Source organism: Phycodurus eques, chromosome 12, assembly GCF_024500275.1.
Source record: "Phycodurus eques isolate BA_2022a chromosome 12, UOR_Pequ_1.1, whole genome shotgun sequence".
Lineage (NCBI taxonomy): Eukaryota > Metazoa > Chordata > Actinopteri > Syngnathiformes > Syngnathidae > Phycodurus > Phycodurus eques.
Window position 1 is genome coordinate 2,312,989 of NC_084536.1, and position 16,368 is coordinate 2,329,356.

Below are 16,368 nucleotides of genomic sequence, written 5' to 3' on the forward strand. Positions count from 1 at the left end.
TTTCGTTCAAAGAGTACCTTCTTGCACTTGTAGCACACGTAGTAGGCGTATCTGTTCATGGCAAAGCCGGCCGGGTCGTTGTGGAAGCGCGCGCCCGGCGTGGTTATGGCCTCGCTCTTGTGGAGACCCTCGTACTCCAGCCTCATCAGCGCCTTCCGCCTCACGTCCTCGTAGAGCTCCTTGATGGGGTCCAGCAGGTCCTTAATCACAGAGTGGTTGATCTTGTTCTAAAGGACAAAACATCGGAAAGACGGTTTCACACCGGGTGGGGGCTTCGGGTGAAATGTCGCCTCTTTGTTACACAGTTAATCCGCTGGGGTCATCTTACCTTGCAAATTGGACATAACATGAAGCCAAAAGTGATGCGGGGCCCGAGCCAGCGGTTCTCCAGAACACGGCGGGTGCACTGAAGGTGGAACACGTGAGTGCAGTCCAGCTGGGGAGAATACCAAAAAAAGTCAGACAAATAAAAAGAGTCTTGTGCGGCCCAAGATTAAACCCAGTATGCCTCCCCACGTTAATTCATCTAATAGACTGATTACATTTCCTCAGTAGGTGCTGCTGTTTTGGTTCTCAACAGAGTTGAAACGGGCTCGGAAGTTAACGCTTGCGTTCGCAAGTGTGAACAGCAGCAGCTATGAACTGAGATACTGAAACAGGTGCAGCACCTACGCTACCTGCTTTTGAGGGAGGGCCATTGTTAGAGGAAATACCGTATTTTAGTTTAAAAATAATATTGGAGTTCAAATATAATATTTATTTATGGTATTTCCTCAAATGGCCCTACTAATAGATGCCAGCAGGTGCATCGTCTACCTAATAAATAGACACCTTCCTTTTCTCCATCAGGAAACGATCATCCCCCTTTCATTCGGTGATTTCCCTGATGGAATCCATGTTGGGAGGACATACCTGAACAGCGGGGGCGGCGGAGAGCGCCTCGGTGAAGCAGATCATGCACATGTCGTCGGCGTCTTGCTTCAAGCAGCCCGTGCTCTTGTCGCAGCCGTGTAGGCACGGGAGGCACGACTCCTCGTTCTTGACTCCGCCGCACGGGTGCCCGCATGGGTGCGTTTTACTGCATGCTAGTTTGGAGTATTCCTGTGGGAGAAAAAGGGAAATGAGAAATGGGGAGAGAGAGAAAAAAAAAATATATATATTATATATATATATATATAGAATATAAATAAAAATATAAATTCTGCTTTCTGAAGTAGAAGAACAAGCTACACAAAACCTCGGGCAAATACGCTGGGTTTAAGGCAGAGAGTAACCTTTTAAAAATATTAGGGTTCAGTTTATTGCCCAAGGACAATTGGACAGCAGACCGTTGGAGTCGGGATTCGAACCATCGACACGTCGGTCAGTGGACGACGCGCCCTGCCAGCTGAACCGAATGCTTTTCAATCCCTCCGGTGGTTTACCTGACAGTCGGGGTCAGAGCAGACGCTTCCGACCGCCGACAGTTCGGTTCCGTTCCTTGTTCCGCAGAACCTGCACGCGTCCGAGCTGCTGGATGCAGGCTTACCTGGAAAAACATGCCCGCTCAGGTTCAGGTTAGAGGGGAAAATGGAGCATCCCCTGCTGCGTGTTGCGTGAAACCCGTCGGTTTACCTGTGTGTTCTCTGAACTCCACCATGGCCTTCATTGTTTTGGAGTCGGCCAAAGCCATGAGCCAGAAGAGCTTGGTCCTACCGCAGCCTTCGTGGAGGTCCACCTTGATGGCCTCTTCTTCCTCCTTAAACACCTGCCAAGCGCCACCGTGAAAGCGGTTAGTGAACAATAAGTGGCATTGAAAACGCCTGCCAAACGCTGACCTGTCTCTGGTGAGAGCGCGTGCGTCGGTGCAGGTGGAGAAAGCGGTCGCAGTCGGTGCAAAGGTTGCCACACATGTTGCACAGGATAATGGCCGCCGTCTCGCCGTCGTCGTGGTTGTCGCACATTGGCTGTGGAGACGCACAAAAAAAAATTCTCATATTTCTTATGTTGCTTTTTTGCGATCTTGTCCTTGTATTTGGTCTGGGACACAAATTAATTGGGTTCCACAAATTCTGTCTAGCAGCAGTGCTAACATTTTATGATTGACGAAGCTAAAAAAAAACCTATCTGAATGAGATTTTGTCTGTGGTTGAATTTTCCGCTCCTATTAGCTATTATGGTCCCAGACTCATGGCGAAAGCTATATCCATCTATAAATCGATATGGTAGTATTATTTTTTTTCTATTCATGTAACTCTTACCATCTGTTTCTGCTGTCCGTCTTTGCCCATCCATCGACCAGAAGACAGCCTGTCCACATGATCTTGGTCCAGCACACACAGGGAAGCTAGTGCCAGCCACAGCTAGCTCACACATAAAGAAACAACACAAGATGCATTAATACCAAAGAAGAAAAGAGGATTTCAAAAGAAGTCGAGTGACTGCATACCCTTGTAGTCGCAATGCAGCGCACGGGCGACCGATGCTCCTCCTCCATTTTGGTGAGCGCTATGATAGTCTCGGCGATGGCGTTTTTGGTGACTCGCGACCACGCGTCTGAAAGGTGACCCTGTAAACGAACGACAAGGCCACCTGAGAGGAGGGTCGGCGGTAAACCCGTGCACGCGATCACAAAGAAAGGCGCTTACTCCTGCCATGTCTTTCACCAGTTTGATGATGATCTCGGCAATCTGGGGAGGGGTGGAGCCTTTCATCCACCAGTGGCTCTCCCCTCGCCGGATGTAGCTGAACATGACACAAATAGAGCAGATCGAAAGAATGATTCCAAAGAGGTCATCCCTGGAGCCACCTGCACTTGCTGCTTGTTTGTGTATCTTACAGCCTAGTAAGTGAAACGCATGCTCTACTGGGTTGAGATCAGGTGACTGCCTTGGTTTTTTTTTTTGCCTTCATAAAGTCTCAGTACAGCAATATGTTTGTAGGCATTATCCATTTGTCCTATCGGTTTTGTAGCATATTTCATGTCTTTACCTTCCAAAAGTCTTGACCTGCTATAGTAGTATATGAACAGTGTGTATCCTTCTGATAAGTTTGTAGCATTTGGCTGAATGTGGATTAAGCTTCACTTGCTGTTGGAGTGTGGGTCTGCCTTCACTTTTGTCACCTTTGCAACAATAAGACTTTGAATGCAATGCAATGAATGGAGAATTCTTCAATGGCTTGGTCTCAACCCCATCAAGCATGCTTTTGATTACTGATTACAAAAGTGAATGCAGCAACACCGACAACGACGCAGTAACTGAGGGTAAAAACATAAAACAATACTTGTAAATATCGTTCGATCGCAGGGCGCCAACGCACCTGGAGTTGAAGATCATCGGCAGCGTGACGGTGGTCACCCCTTTGCCGGCAGCCATGCCGGCAGTGCTAGAGATGGTGGTCCCTTTGGCCTTCAGCTGCACGGTGAGGGCTTTGGCAATGCAGCCCAAGAACATGTCTAGAATTCCCAGCTTGTTCCAGTCGCCCTTCTCCGTGGAGTGGATGATGTCGCTGATGTCCGCCGGCGGCAGAGACTTCACCCCGATGATGCTGGCCAGTCGAACCGGCGTCACCTCCGGAAGGACCCGTCGGAGCAACGACGTCACCTGTGATAAAGCGCGAGCGCACGGCGTGGAATGATACTGTGGGGATGCTGAGAGACTAAAAGGTACATTTATGGTCATCATTTGACTTGGTGGGAATCACCGTTACGAGCACTGTACAAGCCCTTTTTCCTCCCTCACGTTCATGTTCGGCCTCGCTCACCTGTCTCTGCACTCGCGGCGAGGCCGTGTGCAGCAGCGAGAAGAGATCCTGCATGAGTGTCAGTTGCTGCGCCAGGTACTGCCGGCCCACGTTGGAGCCGCTCAGCGCCAGCACCATGGACAGCAGCTCGAAGCAGTAAGCGTCCGAGGAGGCGTCGTCGTCGCTGGGCTGCGAGTTGGCGTTCTCCTTGCTGGAGATGGCGTGCTCCCACTCCTCTCTCACGCGCGTCGCCTCCATACGGATGGCCTGGACGATGTGCGCACACACCTGTAAAGAAAGAAAGAAACAACAACAAACGTCACGGTAATGTCTTTCAAGAGTTAATTTAATCCCGTGCTAATTGTGTCTTTAAGTTGACCTGTTTCTGCAGGTTGGTAAGTTTGCTTCTGCTGAAAATGATTCCGACCATGTGCTCTTTGAGGTCCGCGTCTGACGGTACCTATTCGAAAATGTAAATAAATGAAGTGAGGTGTCACTAAAAAGTTGACGAGTATGCGGACGAACTTGGCCCAGCAGACCTTTTCCTCTCCTTCCGGGGACGACAGCAGATTTTTCTCCTCCTGCTCCGGGGTCGGCTCTGCATCTCCGCAGATGAGCTTCCCAAACACCTAAAAAGAAAAAAGAACATTCTTCTTGTAGTCTCAGTGGTTAGGCAGTGGAACATGTGGTGAATTCTGTCCCCCAAATAAATAGTGAAGAAAGGTAGTGGTTTAATCAAATACATACACTGAAAAATCAATATACAGTATGTATAAAGATAATGCTAAAAACATTAGAAACGATCGATAAAGCACAAAATCCATAGTAGTTTTTTTTGCTGTTGGGAGCAAAATGGACAAATACGGATAAGGATTTCTTTTGCACCTGCAAGTAGGTATGTGCGTTTCTGACTACCTGTGAGGTGATGAGGCGGAACACACGCAGCGTTTCGCCCTCGCAGTTCTTCTGCTGCGCCACGCCGGCCGAGATCTGGCCGGCGATCTTGATGCTGTCGCCCTCCTTCCAGCCCAGCACCTTCACCTGGCGCACCCTCAACGTGTTCTCGGGCCCTTTCAGCTCCACCCTGATCACGTGATGATCGCCCCCGGGGAGCTCGCTCGTCACCCAGCCCATGTGACGAGAGTCCAGGTCCACCTGAGATGGAAAAAGAGTTACGTTTAGGGTCCTCGCTATGATCCCACGCGGTAAAACAGCAGGTACATTATTTGAACCCAATTTAGCGCCTCTAATTACTTTTACTGTAACGTTTGACAACATCGACTTGTCAAATTAACACAGTGGTGGTGTTTTAAATTTAGATTTGTATTCCAACTATTTCGTACAATTCCATTGATTTCTGAAAACTGTACTTGTAAATTACAGAATATATCGTTCTAATGTCATATTATTGTTATAATACCAATATATATTGTAATGCATAGTTTAAAAAAAGTAAAACATATTTGTAAAACAAAATTTTAAATAAAATAGATAAGATGATAAAATATATTTCGCAACTCATAGTGATTGTATAAAATATTTATTACACAACATTAAAAGATATCGTAGTTGAAATATTGAGTTGAACAATAACTAATAATGTAAACTATAATATTACAGTGTACAAATATATTTTATTTTACAGAAAATGCATTACAAAACGAATTAAAAAATGATTTTAAAACATGCAATATCATGAAATATTACTGTGAAAATGTGTATACGTATGAGTAAATAAACTAATGTGGCCACTACATGAGGAAATAAGCAGTTCACTTTTAAAAAGAAGATTTAACTTTTAGTTTTTGGGAAAAAACGCAGCACAATATCAATACAACTAATAGGTATTGTATTGAAATGTATGAGCTTAGCATTATGATGGTAATTATTCTATTTTAATATTATTACTAATGTAGTGCCTTTGTGCTAATGAAAGCGCGGTAGTGGAAAATGTCTCGGTCGTGGAACCCAAAAATTGCAATATTTGAATCATAAAAGCAGCATTTGTTGTGTTTTGACTGTATTCTCTCATCGTCCCACCTGCTTAATCCTGCAGAGGTCCTCTATAGCCTTTCCACACAGGAACGTCACTGAGGTCACTTTGTTCTATGGATTGGGGGGGAGAGAACAATGAAGATAGAAAGAAAACATCGCAGTTCTCTTGAAAACTTGTTTGTTTTTTTCCCCCCCCTCCTTACCCCGAGGTCTCTGGAGTTGTCGACGTGAACAGACACGTTGGAGGCGTTGATGCCTTTCACGCAGCCGATTGTGACGCTCTTGGTTTTGTTCTTGTCCTCGTCTCCGGACTCCCAGAAGGTCTCGGTGGAGCCGTCCGTCAGGCTGCCGATCATGGCGGGACGGCTGGACGTCTTGATGTCCACCACGCCGGTCAGGTCCTTCAGGCAGGTCACCAGGCAGAGATCCTATCGAGCGACGACGCATCGCAGTCAGCGCGTGCTGCGACATTTCGGCAACAGTACCAGAGTGCTGGGTTTTTGCTTGCCTGGCTAATGGCTTCATAGCCCGACTGAACGCTGATGTTGAAGCTCTCCTCGCTGTCGCCGTCGTCAGACTTGGACAGTATGTTGTTGATGTGGTGGAAGACGTTGCTCTGGTGGAGGAACTGGTGGTCCGACTGCTTGAACTTGAGACTCCAGCACCTACAAGTGCGAGACACAACCCGTCAAACCTGCAAAAAGCTCACAACTGGAAAACCCAAACAGGAGGTGCAGTACCTTAGCGCCATCTGCTGCAGCGAGCTTCCGCTGGGAAGGGACATCATGAGGTCGGAGATGGTCTGGAGGAGGCGGTGAAAGGTGTGGGGCAGCGGGTGAGCCGCCTCCCCTGCGATAACGATGTCGGACAAAGGGTGCTCGCAAACGCCGAGGTCTCGTTCCTGTGAGGTGTGAAGATGACCCACATTGAGAAATCGCAGCCCCGCCCCCCTCAAACAAAAGCAACACTTTTGAACAACTCGTCACCTGTTCAAGGTTTTCCTTGTTGCCCTTGTTCTCGTCGTCTTCCTCGTCGTCGGGTTCGAAGGGAGATGGAGTGAGAGATGCTACGAAATGCCACAGGATGTCATGCAGGGAAGTGGTCTGGATCACGTTGCACAGGAGCCAGTTGAAGGCCTGATGGGGACACAAAGTTTCCATTACCATCACTGTAATATTCAATATTTTTTTCATATTGGATCAGTTGGATACACTGTAGTGTTGGTATGGAAGAATTTACCTGTAGTCAGGGCACTATAGTATCTTAATACATATGTATTGTGCTACTTGTGTGCTAAGTTTGAAGCATATCAGATATAGCCCCCACCCCCGGCCTGGGAACCAAAATACAGCATTACCTGATTTTAGTATTTCTGCAAATAGTGGCGTGGGGCTTTTAGTTACGCAACTGCACACGGGGCAGGATTAGTCTTCTATTAGGAGGGAGGCCATTATTTGAATGAGGGCATTTTTTGAACGCACTGAACGCAATCTTTCAAAGTGAGCAGGGAACGTGTTGACAACCTGCTGCGCTACTCAAAACTTCATCTTTCTCGGTTGGAGCTGCCGTTTTGGTTAGCGACGAGGTTCAAATTGGTATGCGTTGGTGGTACAAGCAAATGGTGGGGGGTTAGGGTTAGGGTTTTGTTTATTGTGGAAACCATCACGACTGAAGGATTTGCAATGGAGTTCTGAGTTATGTAGTTTACCAGTTTCTATAAAAGTTGCGGAGGAGGAGACAAACTCTATATTATGTTATTGTAGGTATAATAGCCAAGGGTCCTAATATTTTGCGTGCGTGTGTCGGTTACGTAGCGAAATGCTGCTGCACGTTTCACGCTAAAATAAAACCGGAGATTGAAGAAGTAAGTGTTGTACCTCCATGGCAAACACCCGGCATGCGGACTTCCTCAATGCGTGCCTCATGGCCACTTCCAGGCCCTCCAGATCGTGATGCTGGATGACAAACGCCAGCACGGGCCACTGGAAGTTCCTCTCCCCTTTGCTGAGGGAGCCGTGGGCGGAGATCAACCTGGACAGCTCGGGAGACGGGTGGCGCAATAGCGAAGATCCCACCTCTGGTACGGTGACAAAAAACAGGTGGTCAGAAACGATGCCGAACAGCTTACACGAATATTCGACGGGTTAAGCTGAATCACCCGCATCGCCGCTGTGAACTCTGCGCCTGGGCACGGCTTTGACTCGAGCCGGAGAGGGCGAGTGCTGCTTGTCGTACTCGGAGGCCACGACGGAGTAAGACCTCTGGAAAACGGTGCGCTTGGCTGTGTCGCTGTCTGTGATCGGACTTGTCTCGAGACTGAAAGACGGAGATCGGTGAGAGTTTCAAGCCAAAGTCTTTGGGTCATCACATCATCATGTCAGGGCATTCTATAACAAAATAATTACAGATCTGAAAAGCGCTCATCAAGACTTTCAATATGAGATTTGACACAGTGTGGGTTGTTGCCCGCATCTTTTTTTTTTTTTTTTTTTTTTTTAACTTGGCCGATCTCGTCAAAGTCAAGGTTAATAGCGACAAAGGATAAATCAGATGCGCGGCCTTACTATCACTAAACTGTTCGTCCATCAAGTTGAGAGACGAGCAGAATAAAATTAAGGAATATTTCAATGTTCTTTTGTAGTTGACCTTGACCTTGATGCTTTGACATGAAAACAGAAGCTCTGTAGCGTTTCAAGGGTGTTGGGGCTGATTTGTAACCACGAGAGAGTGTTCCGGACAAGCGGCAGAGGCAACATATCGTGCTGTAAAAACTGAGCCTGGAGGAAGCTGTGTTTACCTGGGGGGCATTGATTTCATGTTGCTCTCCGGCTCCTCAAAAACATTAGGGCAGGCGTCGGGGGTGACCGAAATGTAGGGCGCAGGAACAGACGTGGAGCGCAAATACCTCATCTCATCTTGGAAGAGACTGTCGTCTTGGTAGGCGCCAAAGTTCTCCGTGTGTTGCCTTAAGGACAAAAGCGTACTAATTGTTACGCATAGACGTTTAGCTTTCTAATATTTATGTATATTTACGGAGTTGGTTTGCTACCTGGCGAGTGTCTGTAGGTAGAGGCAGCTCATTTTATTGGGAAGTTCGGCCGAAACGCCTTCTTTTAGGCTGGGGAGCAGCTGGGAATGCAGCGGCCGGGGAGGGTGATGGCACAGCACGCTGGGTTCGGCGGCACTGCTGAGGGACAGCAGGAACAATGCGTTGGCCCGAATCACCTGGTGGGCCTCCATGGTGGGCAAGGCCCTCGGGGTCTTCACCTGCAAGGGCTTCTTCCTTGACTGCTTCACCTAGCAAGGAAGGGGGAATGGGATAAGTCATGTAAGACAGCCAATACAAATAAACTCACTGGGAATACATGGTTGGAAACCATGGCGACAGCAGTGCCTCAGTCCTTTATTACTTTAGCCTTTACTTTAGCTGAGCTGACTACAACCAGGACCGTTCCCACGTCTCCCGAACGTGCATCGAAACTGATCCCACACCGGCTGCTTGACGAAACGCAACCAGCTATCTGAAATGAACCACTCAAATACCAACAGATCCAATGTCAATACAGTTGAGTCGATTTAAAACAAAACAAATAACCACGCACCCCTGTTCAAATGCCAGGTTTTTGTGATAATAAAACCATGAGACCGGGATGAATCATTTGAAAACTTTTGACCTGTAACTTACACAACCCAACTGAAAAGTAAAAGGGGGAAGTAAAAATAAGGAGAAGTTGCAATAATGTGGCTGCACACACTCTTACAACCGGGGATGTGGCTCTGTTCATAATTATTTAGAAGCATTCAAGCTCTTGAGATGGGGGTCAGCTAACACCTGGTCACCAATGAAAGTACCTCAAATAAAGTTGAGATGTTCTGGTAGGCTTTTCCTGACATTTTTTGGTCATCAGATCTCACAGCACAATGTCAGGAAAAGCCAACTACAACAGAAGAACTGTGAAGTTCCACTGCTGCCCACACAACGCGCACCCAAAAAAGAGGAGAAGAAAATGGATGGCTGGTGCACCAAATGCTGCTACACAGTACAAAGGTTGGAGCAGAAGATACCTTCTCCCTGGCTGCAGTCTGCTTCTCTCTCAGGTATTTCTCCCGGCAGCGATCACACACCAGGTACCAGGTGCTGCCTCCGATGCCACCGTCTCCACAGTTGCCAGCCCAACCACCGCAGAAGTGACCGATGCTGTTGTACCCTTGGCCTCCGGCATAGCGGCCGCAGCCTGAGGAAAGGAGGAGCTAGTTATCCCTTCTGGGAATGAGTCTCTTCCGTGGCAACTCTGTAAAAACCTGTTTTCTCTTCTTTTACCTGGGTGAGCCTGTCTCATATGGTAGGTGACGGGGTAAGGATGAGATTCGCCACACAGCTCACAGATGGTGTCCTTCTCCGGTCCGCCCATGGCGAGCTGCGCCATCTCCCCGAACAAATTTCCCCTCGGCCGCACCTCCGCCTTTTCCCGCTTCTTCTTCTCCTTCTTGGCTTTTTTGCCGTCCTTTTCATTCTCCTTCTTCTTTAGGATGGCGCTCGACCCCGGGCTGGGAAAGATCATGTTCTGAGTCGCTGCCTTGATCGTGGCCAAGGAGATATCCTCCCAGAATGCGACCAAGTGCTGCAGCGTCAGCGGCAGGATGGATTTTGCTCTCGTGGACGGATGCGACGTCACGTCATAGGAGACGCCGTCCGCTTTGCCGTCCTCGCACTTTTCTGGCAACGGTGGCTCCTTTAACATGGAGAGAACCTTGTTTTTGTTGATGCTGCCCATTTTGGAGATGTCCGGTCCATGCGGGGCAATGTTAAACATGTTCAGTGCGGAGGAAATCTCCAGGGAGTGACGGTTCTTGAGCTTGCTCTCCTTCTCCTCGGCACCCTGCCCTCCGAGGGAGCTGCGGATGGGCGCGTGCTCTTTGGTCAAATCCGGGTTGAACTTCAGGAAGGACGAACAGGCCATGGCGTCGTGGACAATACCTTCGTGCCACAGGAAGGCTGCAAAGACCGCCCTGGAGCATTCTGCCACAGATGGGGACATGGCCTGCTTGGCGGGCTCGCATATCCTCTGCGTGCTCTCACCTTTGAAAAGAGGTCCGGATTTGTCCTTCTTTGGCCGGGTGTGCCGACTGGAGGTTTTGCGGCTGACTTTGGGCGAAGAGCGGCTTTCCAGCTCCTCCTTGACTGGCGCCTTGCCGATGCTAAAGTGCACCTTGCACGAGGTCTCCTCAGAGTCCTGCACCTCCACGTTTTCATCGTACGCGTCCTCATTTGAAAGAAGAGTGCTTGAGGAACACACCTCCAACACCTCGCTGTGCAGGTTTTCTTGGGTCACGTGGGGGGAAGGAACGCGGTTCTCGGTGTTACCGACGCTGTCTTGGTTTGGATCTTTGGGAGACACTTTGGGTTTGGGGGAGGTGGATCTGCCTCTGATGGGCTCTGTAAGAGGAATCTTCTTCTTCCTAAGAGTGTCTGGGTCCAGAGTGTAGGAATCAGACTTGGATCTCTCTCTGGGCGGTTCCAGCCTGGCTTTGGACGAGGAGCTAACTTTAGGTGGGACGTTCTTGTCGTGGTGTGTTGACGAGGAATGCTGGGAGGAGGCGCTGGAAGGACTGGACCGGCCCGAGGAGGACACTCCTTTTTGTTTCGGCGAGGAGGAGCGGGAGCCTGCGTTGGGCGACTCAGCCCGATGTCCTGACGTTCTGACGTCTGACTTGAGGGCCTGCAGAGTGTTGTGATTGGGCGAGTGAGAACGGCCGTGAGAGTCTGAGCGCAGTTTGGCCGTATCGGAGCGGAGAATGAGGGCTTCGCTGGCCGAGAGCGACCCTTCTTGACCCGTCTTGACTCTGCCGTGGTCTGACGTGCGGCTCCCTCGACTCTCTTGTTTGGGCGAACGGTTCTCCTGCCGGTGTTTGGAGGCTGGGGACGTGGACCGTGCGCCGGGCGCCAGGTTCCCTCGCTCGCCTAAACGTCAACAATTCAGTTATGTGGAAGCAGAACACTCCAGAGAAACCATTAGAAACATTTAAAAGGGACATATGATGCTCATTCTCAGATTTGTTTTGAAAGGATATGTATTTTTCGAAATATACGGTAGCGGCTGAGTCGCAGCTTTGTTACGCCCGACAAAAGCCTGACAATTGATATATGGACTTAGTCTCCCCATTCTGTGCCAGTCAAGATTATTCAGAAAAGTGACACAGGGAATACAAATGTTGAAGATGGGCATTGTCCATTTTAAGCTTGTTTCTCCTTTTTCTAAACACGATAAATCCCTTGTATGAATCTCTAGTATGAAAAGGAAACATTTTAAGATTGTATAACTCTGAGAAATAAAAGCAAACATGATAAGTCCCCTTTAATTCACTCGGCTACGACATAACACTCCGATATGTGACCAAAAAGATGCTTTAAACTGGTATGAAAGGTAGAAACAAAAGTGAATGAGCATATGAGTATGTATTGAGTGGTTCATCATCGTTACAACACTTAATCAAGACTTTTTTTTTGAGGGGGGGCAGGGTGTGAAAGCCGATTAGAAACTGTTAATGACAAGCTTATAAAATACAAGCACAGAAAACCCGCTTTCCACACAACCTCTGATGGGTCTGAGGGAAGCCGTGCATGATTTGGCTACCCACCCTTTTGCCTCAGAGCGAGAGATGAGAGAGCAGTGGCATGCCCGGCTGCGGCCACGCCGCTTTTGCGCGCACGCTCGCGAGAAGCAAGGCTGCGTGGTGAATCATCTACAGCGGAAAACAAGTGGCAAGGTAAACAAACAAGGCATGGAATGCAAGGAGGCAAAGAGTCAGAAAACGAGAGAGAGAGAAAGCACAAAAGAGGCAATGGGCTCAATCCAGAAGGCCAAATTGAAAGAGGCAATGCATTAAAGTGAAACTGACGGAAAAATGTGTTTTTAAGGCAGAAAATAAGTAGCATGACACACACACAAAAAATGTCTGAAAAGTAGACAGCTCCTAATTTGGGTTATGTCCAATGGCGATTTCACACTGACAGCTCTGTAATGGTATTGAAGGCTGGAAGAAAAGAAACTCCAGTTTAAGGAGGTCATCGGAGACTATGATAAATAATTAAGAGTAGCAGTAGTAGTAGTAGTAGTAGTTTTGTGTACAACGGGAGCGAGGCCCGAGGCTGGCCGAGGTGGCTGATGAAAAGGCTCAAAGAATGGAAATGGGAGGGAAGAAAAACTGATGCAAAATGCGGAGAAACGTTTCACTAATCATCAGAGCAAGCAAAAAAATAAACAAACTCAGCCTCTTAAGTCAGCACATGCCCAAGAAAATTCTTTTTTAACAAGATATTTAGTCTACGATTGAGATTCAAATTCTTGTTTTAAAAAGGTGACGAGCGTATTTCCTCATATTTACAGAGTACTATTAGGTCTAAGGTATTTATTTAGTCAAGTAGGGGCCTTTTATCTGTACAAATGCCTTTTATAATACGCAATATTATAGAATATTTGAAGTTGTATTTATTTTTCTGTCTGCCATATTTATCGTGGTTAAGACAAACCGAGACGCGTCGCTATTAGTCCTCATAAAGATAACGGAACTAGTTTGTTTTTTTTTCTCCTGAGGGTGGCGTCCATCCGAGAGGTGACGTTTATTAGAGGCCACAGTTTGAGGAAATGCAATTTACTTCAATCCAGTGTCACCTGTTACTTTTTAAAACAACAACAATCCAATGATAGACTGGTGAGCTTGTTAAAGGTATTCCCACTGAAGGACCAACACATAAGTGCATGTGATGCCTTACAACACATTCTGAGCGAATGAGGAAGGTTAAAAAAAAAAAACATCAGGAGCTGACTAATCACTGGACGCACTTACTCAGAAGCTGTGGTTGTGGCTGAGACAGTTGGGAGGGGGACTGTCCAAACACAAATGGACTCTGGACAAGGGAGGAAGAGGAGGAGGAGGAAGAGGAAGAGGAGGAGGAGGAGGAGGAAGAAGAGGAAGGAGGTTGTGCAGCTTGCTCAAACACTGAGGAGGGAGCTGCTGAGATGAAGGGCCCAGACTGAATGGAATTCAGTATGGCGCTCAGCCGGTCACCTGCAAACACGGAGACAGAGGAGGTGGAGAAACTACAGCTTCAACTAGGGGCGCGGGGGGCAGGGGGGGGGGGGGGGCGAGTGGGAGCGGGAGGGGCACCACAATTGAGGGTGAGGGTAGTTCAATCTACATTTAGAGTGCGACATGTATGCAGTGGCGCCACCCAGCAAAAACACAGCAGGCCGACTGAAGGAACACACAGGCGGAGATGACGCTTAGCATTGCAGAGGCGGTAGGCATCGCTTATCTAAAACAGCAGCTCAAACATGCATAAAAAAAAATAAATCTAAAAGTCACGTTCCGATGGATCGGTGATATTTGCATGTAACTTGACAAAGTGCAAAATGAAAAGGGCTAACTCAAAAAAACAACGTCACATGGATCTCCATTAAAAGGATTGGCTACAGAAAAAGCCAACAAAGCCATGAAATCAACTTTAATGAGGATCAAGTGAGTTTAGTGAAGTTCGAGGCGAGACGTCATTAGGTACACTTGCACCATATAATGAGATCCAATACAAGAGCTGCATCTAGCATGCATTGTGCCCTTACAAAGATAACTGCTCTGTTCATCGATCGTCAATTTATTACTGTGGTTAAAGTTTGCAGCGATCTACAAACTGCACCACACCACATTGAGAATTTTTTTTTTTTTTTATCGTACTTAAATAAGGTTACCAAAATTCCTTGCTGTGAGAAGTGGGCTTGACTATCATGTTGCTTGCAACATAATTATACAGCAGAGTAAAAATGGAATTTGCGCTCTGGGATTTAACAACGACATGCCTGCTTATAAACTGCTAGATTGCTAGATCCTTCAATTGTTCATGTACAAACGGCTGAAACCCGAGTGTTTGTAACCCCACCAGCAGGACCATCTGCACCAAACATCGCCGCACTGTTCGACTTTGTCAAGTCTTTCATTGAATATACAGCTTAAGAAATATAGCGTTATTAGAGCGTTATAATAAATAGAGCGTTATTGTATGTAGGATACAATAACGCTCAGTTGTAAAAGTTCCGTTTTAACCATGTGTATATTCTTGTGCTTAAAGTTTGCAGGGGTCAACAACTGCACTGCATCAAAATTCCAAATTGCTGCAGTCAGACAGGACCGCTCGCCACATTGGTGTAAGAAGTGGGATACAGCACAGTGAAAACTGAATTTCCCTTCAGGTATTAAAATTAGAGCAAAACATTGAAGACAACATGTTAATGTTTTTATTTTTTTTTAAAACGTAAAAAAAGAAATGCCACACAGTCGAAGCTAAAGAAATACTCAAAACTTTGTGAAGGAAGAGGTGCAGGTGTACCTAACGTTGTGGCAGGTGAGTGTCGACCGAATATCAGTCACGGCAGAATAGCGGTCAGAATATGCTGCAAGATGTGCGTGATGGACCATAAGAGTTTTTTGTCGACACTTATTCCATCCCTGAGCTGACCTTTGTTGTTGGAGATTCCATAGTCAAAGCCCTGCGCTCCATTGGACGTCGCAGCTCTGTTGAAGGCCTGCACTGAGAACGGACTCGGCGGCGGCGTCTGGGCGTCGTGCTCAAGCAGCGCTTGTTCTGTGACATGAAATTGGATCAGGTTACCCGAGACGTGATTGCATTTGATGTACAGTTATGACGACGATCATGATGGAGGATGCGGCTCACCCTCGTCGTGGCGAAGGTACTGGTTTCCTCCGCGGTCTCTGGCCAGCGACCATGCCTCTCCCTCGTCACTCTCGCAAAACTCCACCACGCTGTTTTTATCCAGCTGCACCCACGCTCCCTCCGAGTTGACCACCTGGTACACACACAACACTCTTTATCCAAACTCCAAACCCAACACATACTCTGGCTTCACCTTTAAACGTTCAAAAACAAAACAAAACATACACCGTATAAGAGTGGGTGTCGCCTTTGCATCTGTAAGCAACAAACTTTATCGGTATCGGCGTGCAATAAAACTAGCTCGCACGGCGGCATAAGAATACGTCACACATTACCAGAAGGCTGTACTGCACTATTCTTCATTTGATGGTTTATATTTCGGGCCCGAGAGGTGTTTTCCATAAAAAGGTTGGGTTCCAGTAAACCCCCGCACATCGGCAGTTCGGCATTCACGAATAACAGTATTGCCTTGGCGCCGTCTGGTGCCATCTTGGTGCCAAGGTACCAATTTGAAGTGAGTTGAGCGCTTCACTTGGACAAAAAGTAGTTGTTTGGCGCACTCTCGTGGTTCCACTATATTTGGTATTAGTAGTTTAACTCCACCCTCTTGTCCAAATACTGGATGGTTAAAACACTCGACGCCAGTCAAAGAGACTACATCCACGTTTTATACTGTCTATGGACACTTCAGATTTTGATCCCAATCCCAGTGCACTGCACAAACCATGAGACACAATTTAAACACACAATGCACATTATTGGAACCCAAGGATTGGATAATTTTGTTGTTGTTGTCAGCACGCCACACCGTGGAACAAAACCAATGTGGCTCAAGCAAAACGTACTCGTTGAGAAGTTGCTTATTGAAAGTTAAATGTACTCAACTCCCTGAAACACTATATCATGGGGGGGGGGCAGAACAC

The 16,368-nt window shown here is 47.4% G+C and overlaps 1 protein-coding gene across 14 annotated transcripts in view; it reads right to left on the reverse strand.

The window, feature by feature from the left end:
- The window catches only part of mycbp2 (MYC binding protein 2), a 65,735-nt gene that overhangs the window by 3,321 nt on the left and 46,046 nt on the right, over positions 1–16,368 (reverse strand). For 9 of the 14 annotated variants that reach the window (XM_061692700.1, XM_061692707.1, XM_061692701.1 and 6 more), the window contains 29 exons: positions 15,446–15,578; positions 15,230–15,355; positions 13,567–13,788; positions 12,358–12,462; positions 10,040–11,680; positions 9,784–9,953; positions 8,768–9,015; positions 8,516–8,683; positions 7,877–8,034; positions 7,596–7,795; positions 6,705–6,854; positions 6,459–6,619; positions 6,227–6,383; positions 5,922–6,146; positions 5,764–5,829; positions 4,639–4,878; positions 4,263–4,352; positions 4,103–4,183; positions 3,745–4,011; positions 3,301–3,584; positions 2,628–2,724; positions 2,429–2,548; positions 2,241–2,342; positions 1,818–1,946; positions 1,615–1,747; positions 1,425–1,528; positions 913–1,101; positions 329–436; positions 18–227 (listed from right to left, as the gene is read on the reverse strand). In XM_061692700.1, coding sequence (XP_061548684.1) covers positions 18–227; positions 329–436; positions 913–1,101; positions 1,425–1,528; positions 1,615–1,747; positions 1,818–1,946; positions 2,241–2,342; positions 2,429–2,548; positions 2,628–2,724; positions 3,301–3,584; positions 3,745–4,011; positions 4,103–4,183; positions 4,263–4,352; positions 4,639–4,878; positions 5,764–5,829; positions 5,922–6,146; positions 6,227–6,383; positions 6,459–6,619; positions 6,705–6,854; positions 7,596–7,795; positions 7,877–8,034; positions 8,516–8,683; positions 8,768–9,015; positions 9,784–9,953; positions 10,040–11,680; positions 12,358–12,462; positions 13,567–13,788; positions 15,230–15,355; positions 15,446–15,578 — 6,084 coding nt within the window. The remainder of the gene's footprint in view (positions 1–17; positions 228–328; positions 437–912; positions 1,102–1,424; positions 1,529–1,614; positions 1,748–1,817; positions 1,947–2,240; positions 2,343–2,428; positions 2,549–2,627; positions 2,725–3,300; positions 3,585–3,744; positions 4,012–4,102; positions 4,184–4,262; positions 4,353–4,638; positions 4,879–5,763; positions 5,830–5,921; positions 6,147–6,226; positions 6,384–6,458; positions 6,620–6,704; positions 6,855–7,595; positions 7,796–7,876; positions 8,035–8,515; positions 8,684–8,767; positions 9,016–9,783; positions 9,954–10,039; positions 11,681–12,357; positions 12,463–13,566; positions 13,789–15,229; positions 15,356–15,445; positions 15,579–16,368) is intronic. The other 5 variants (XM_061692713.1, XM_061692711.1, XM_061692712.1 and 2 more) reach the window with 3 other exon arrangements.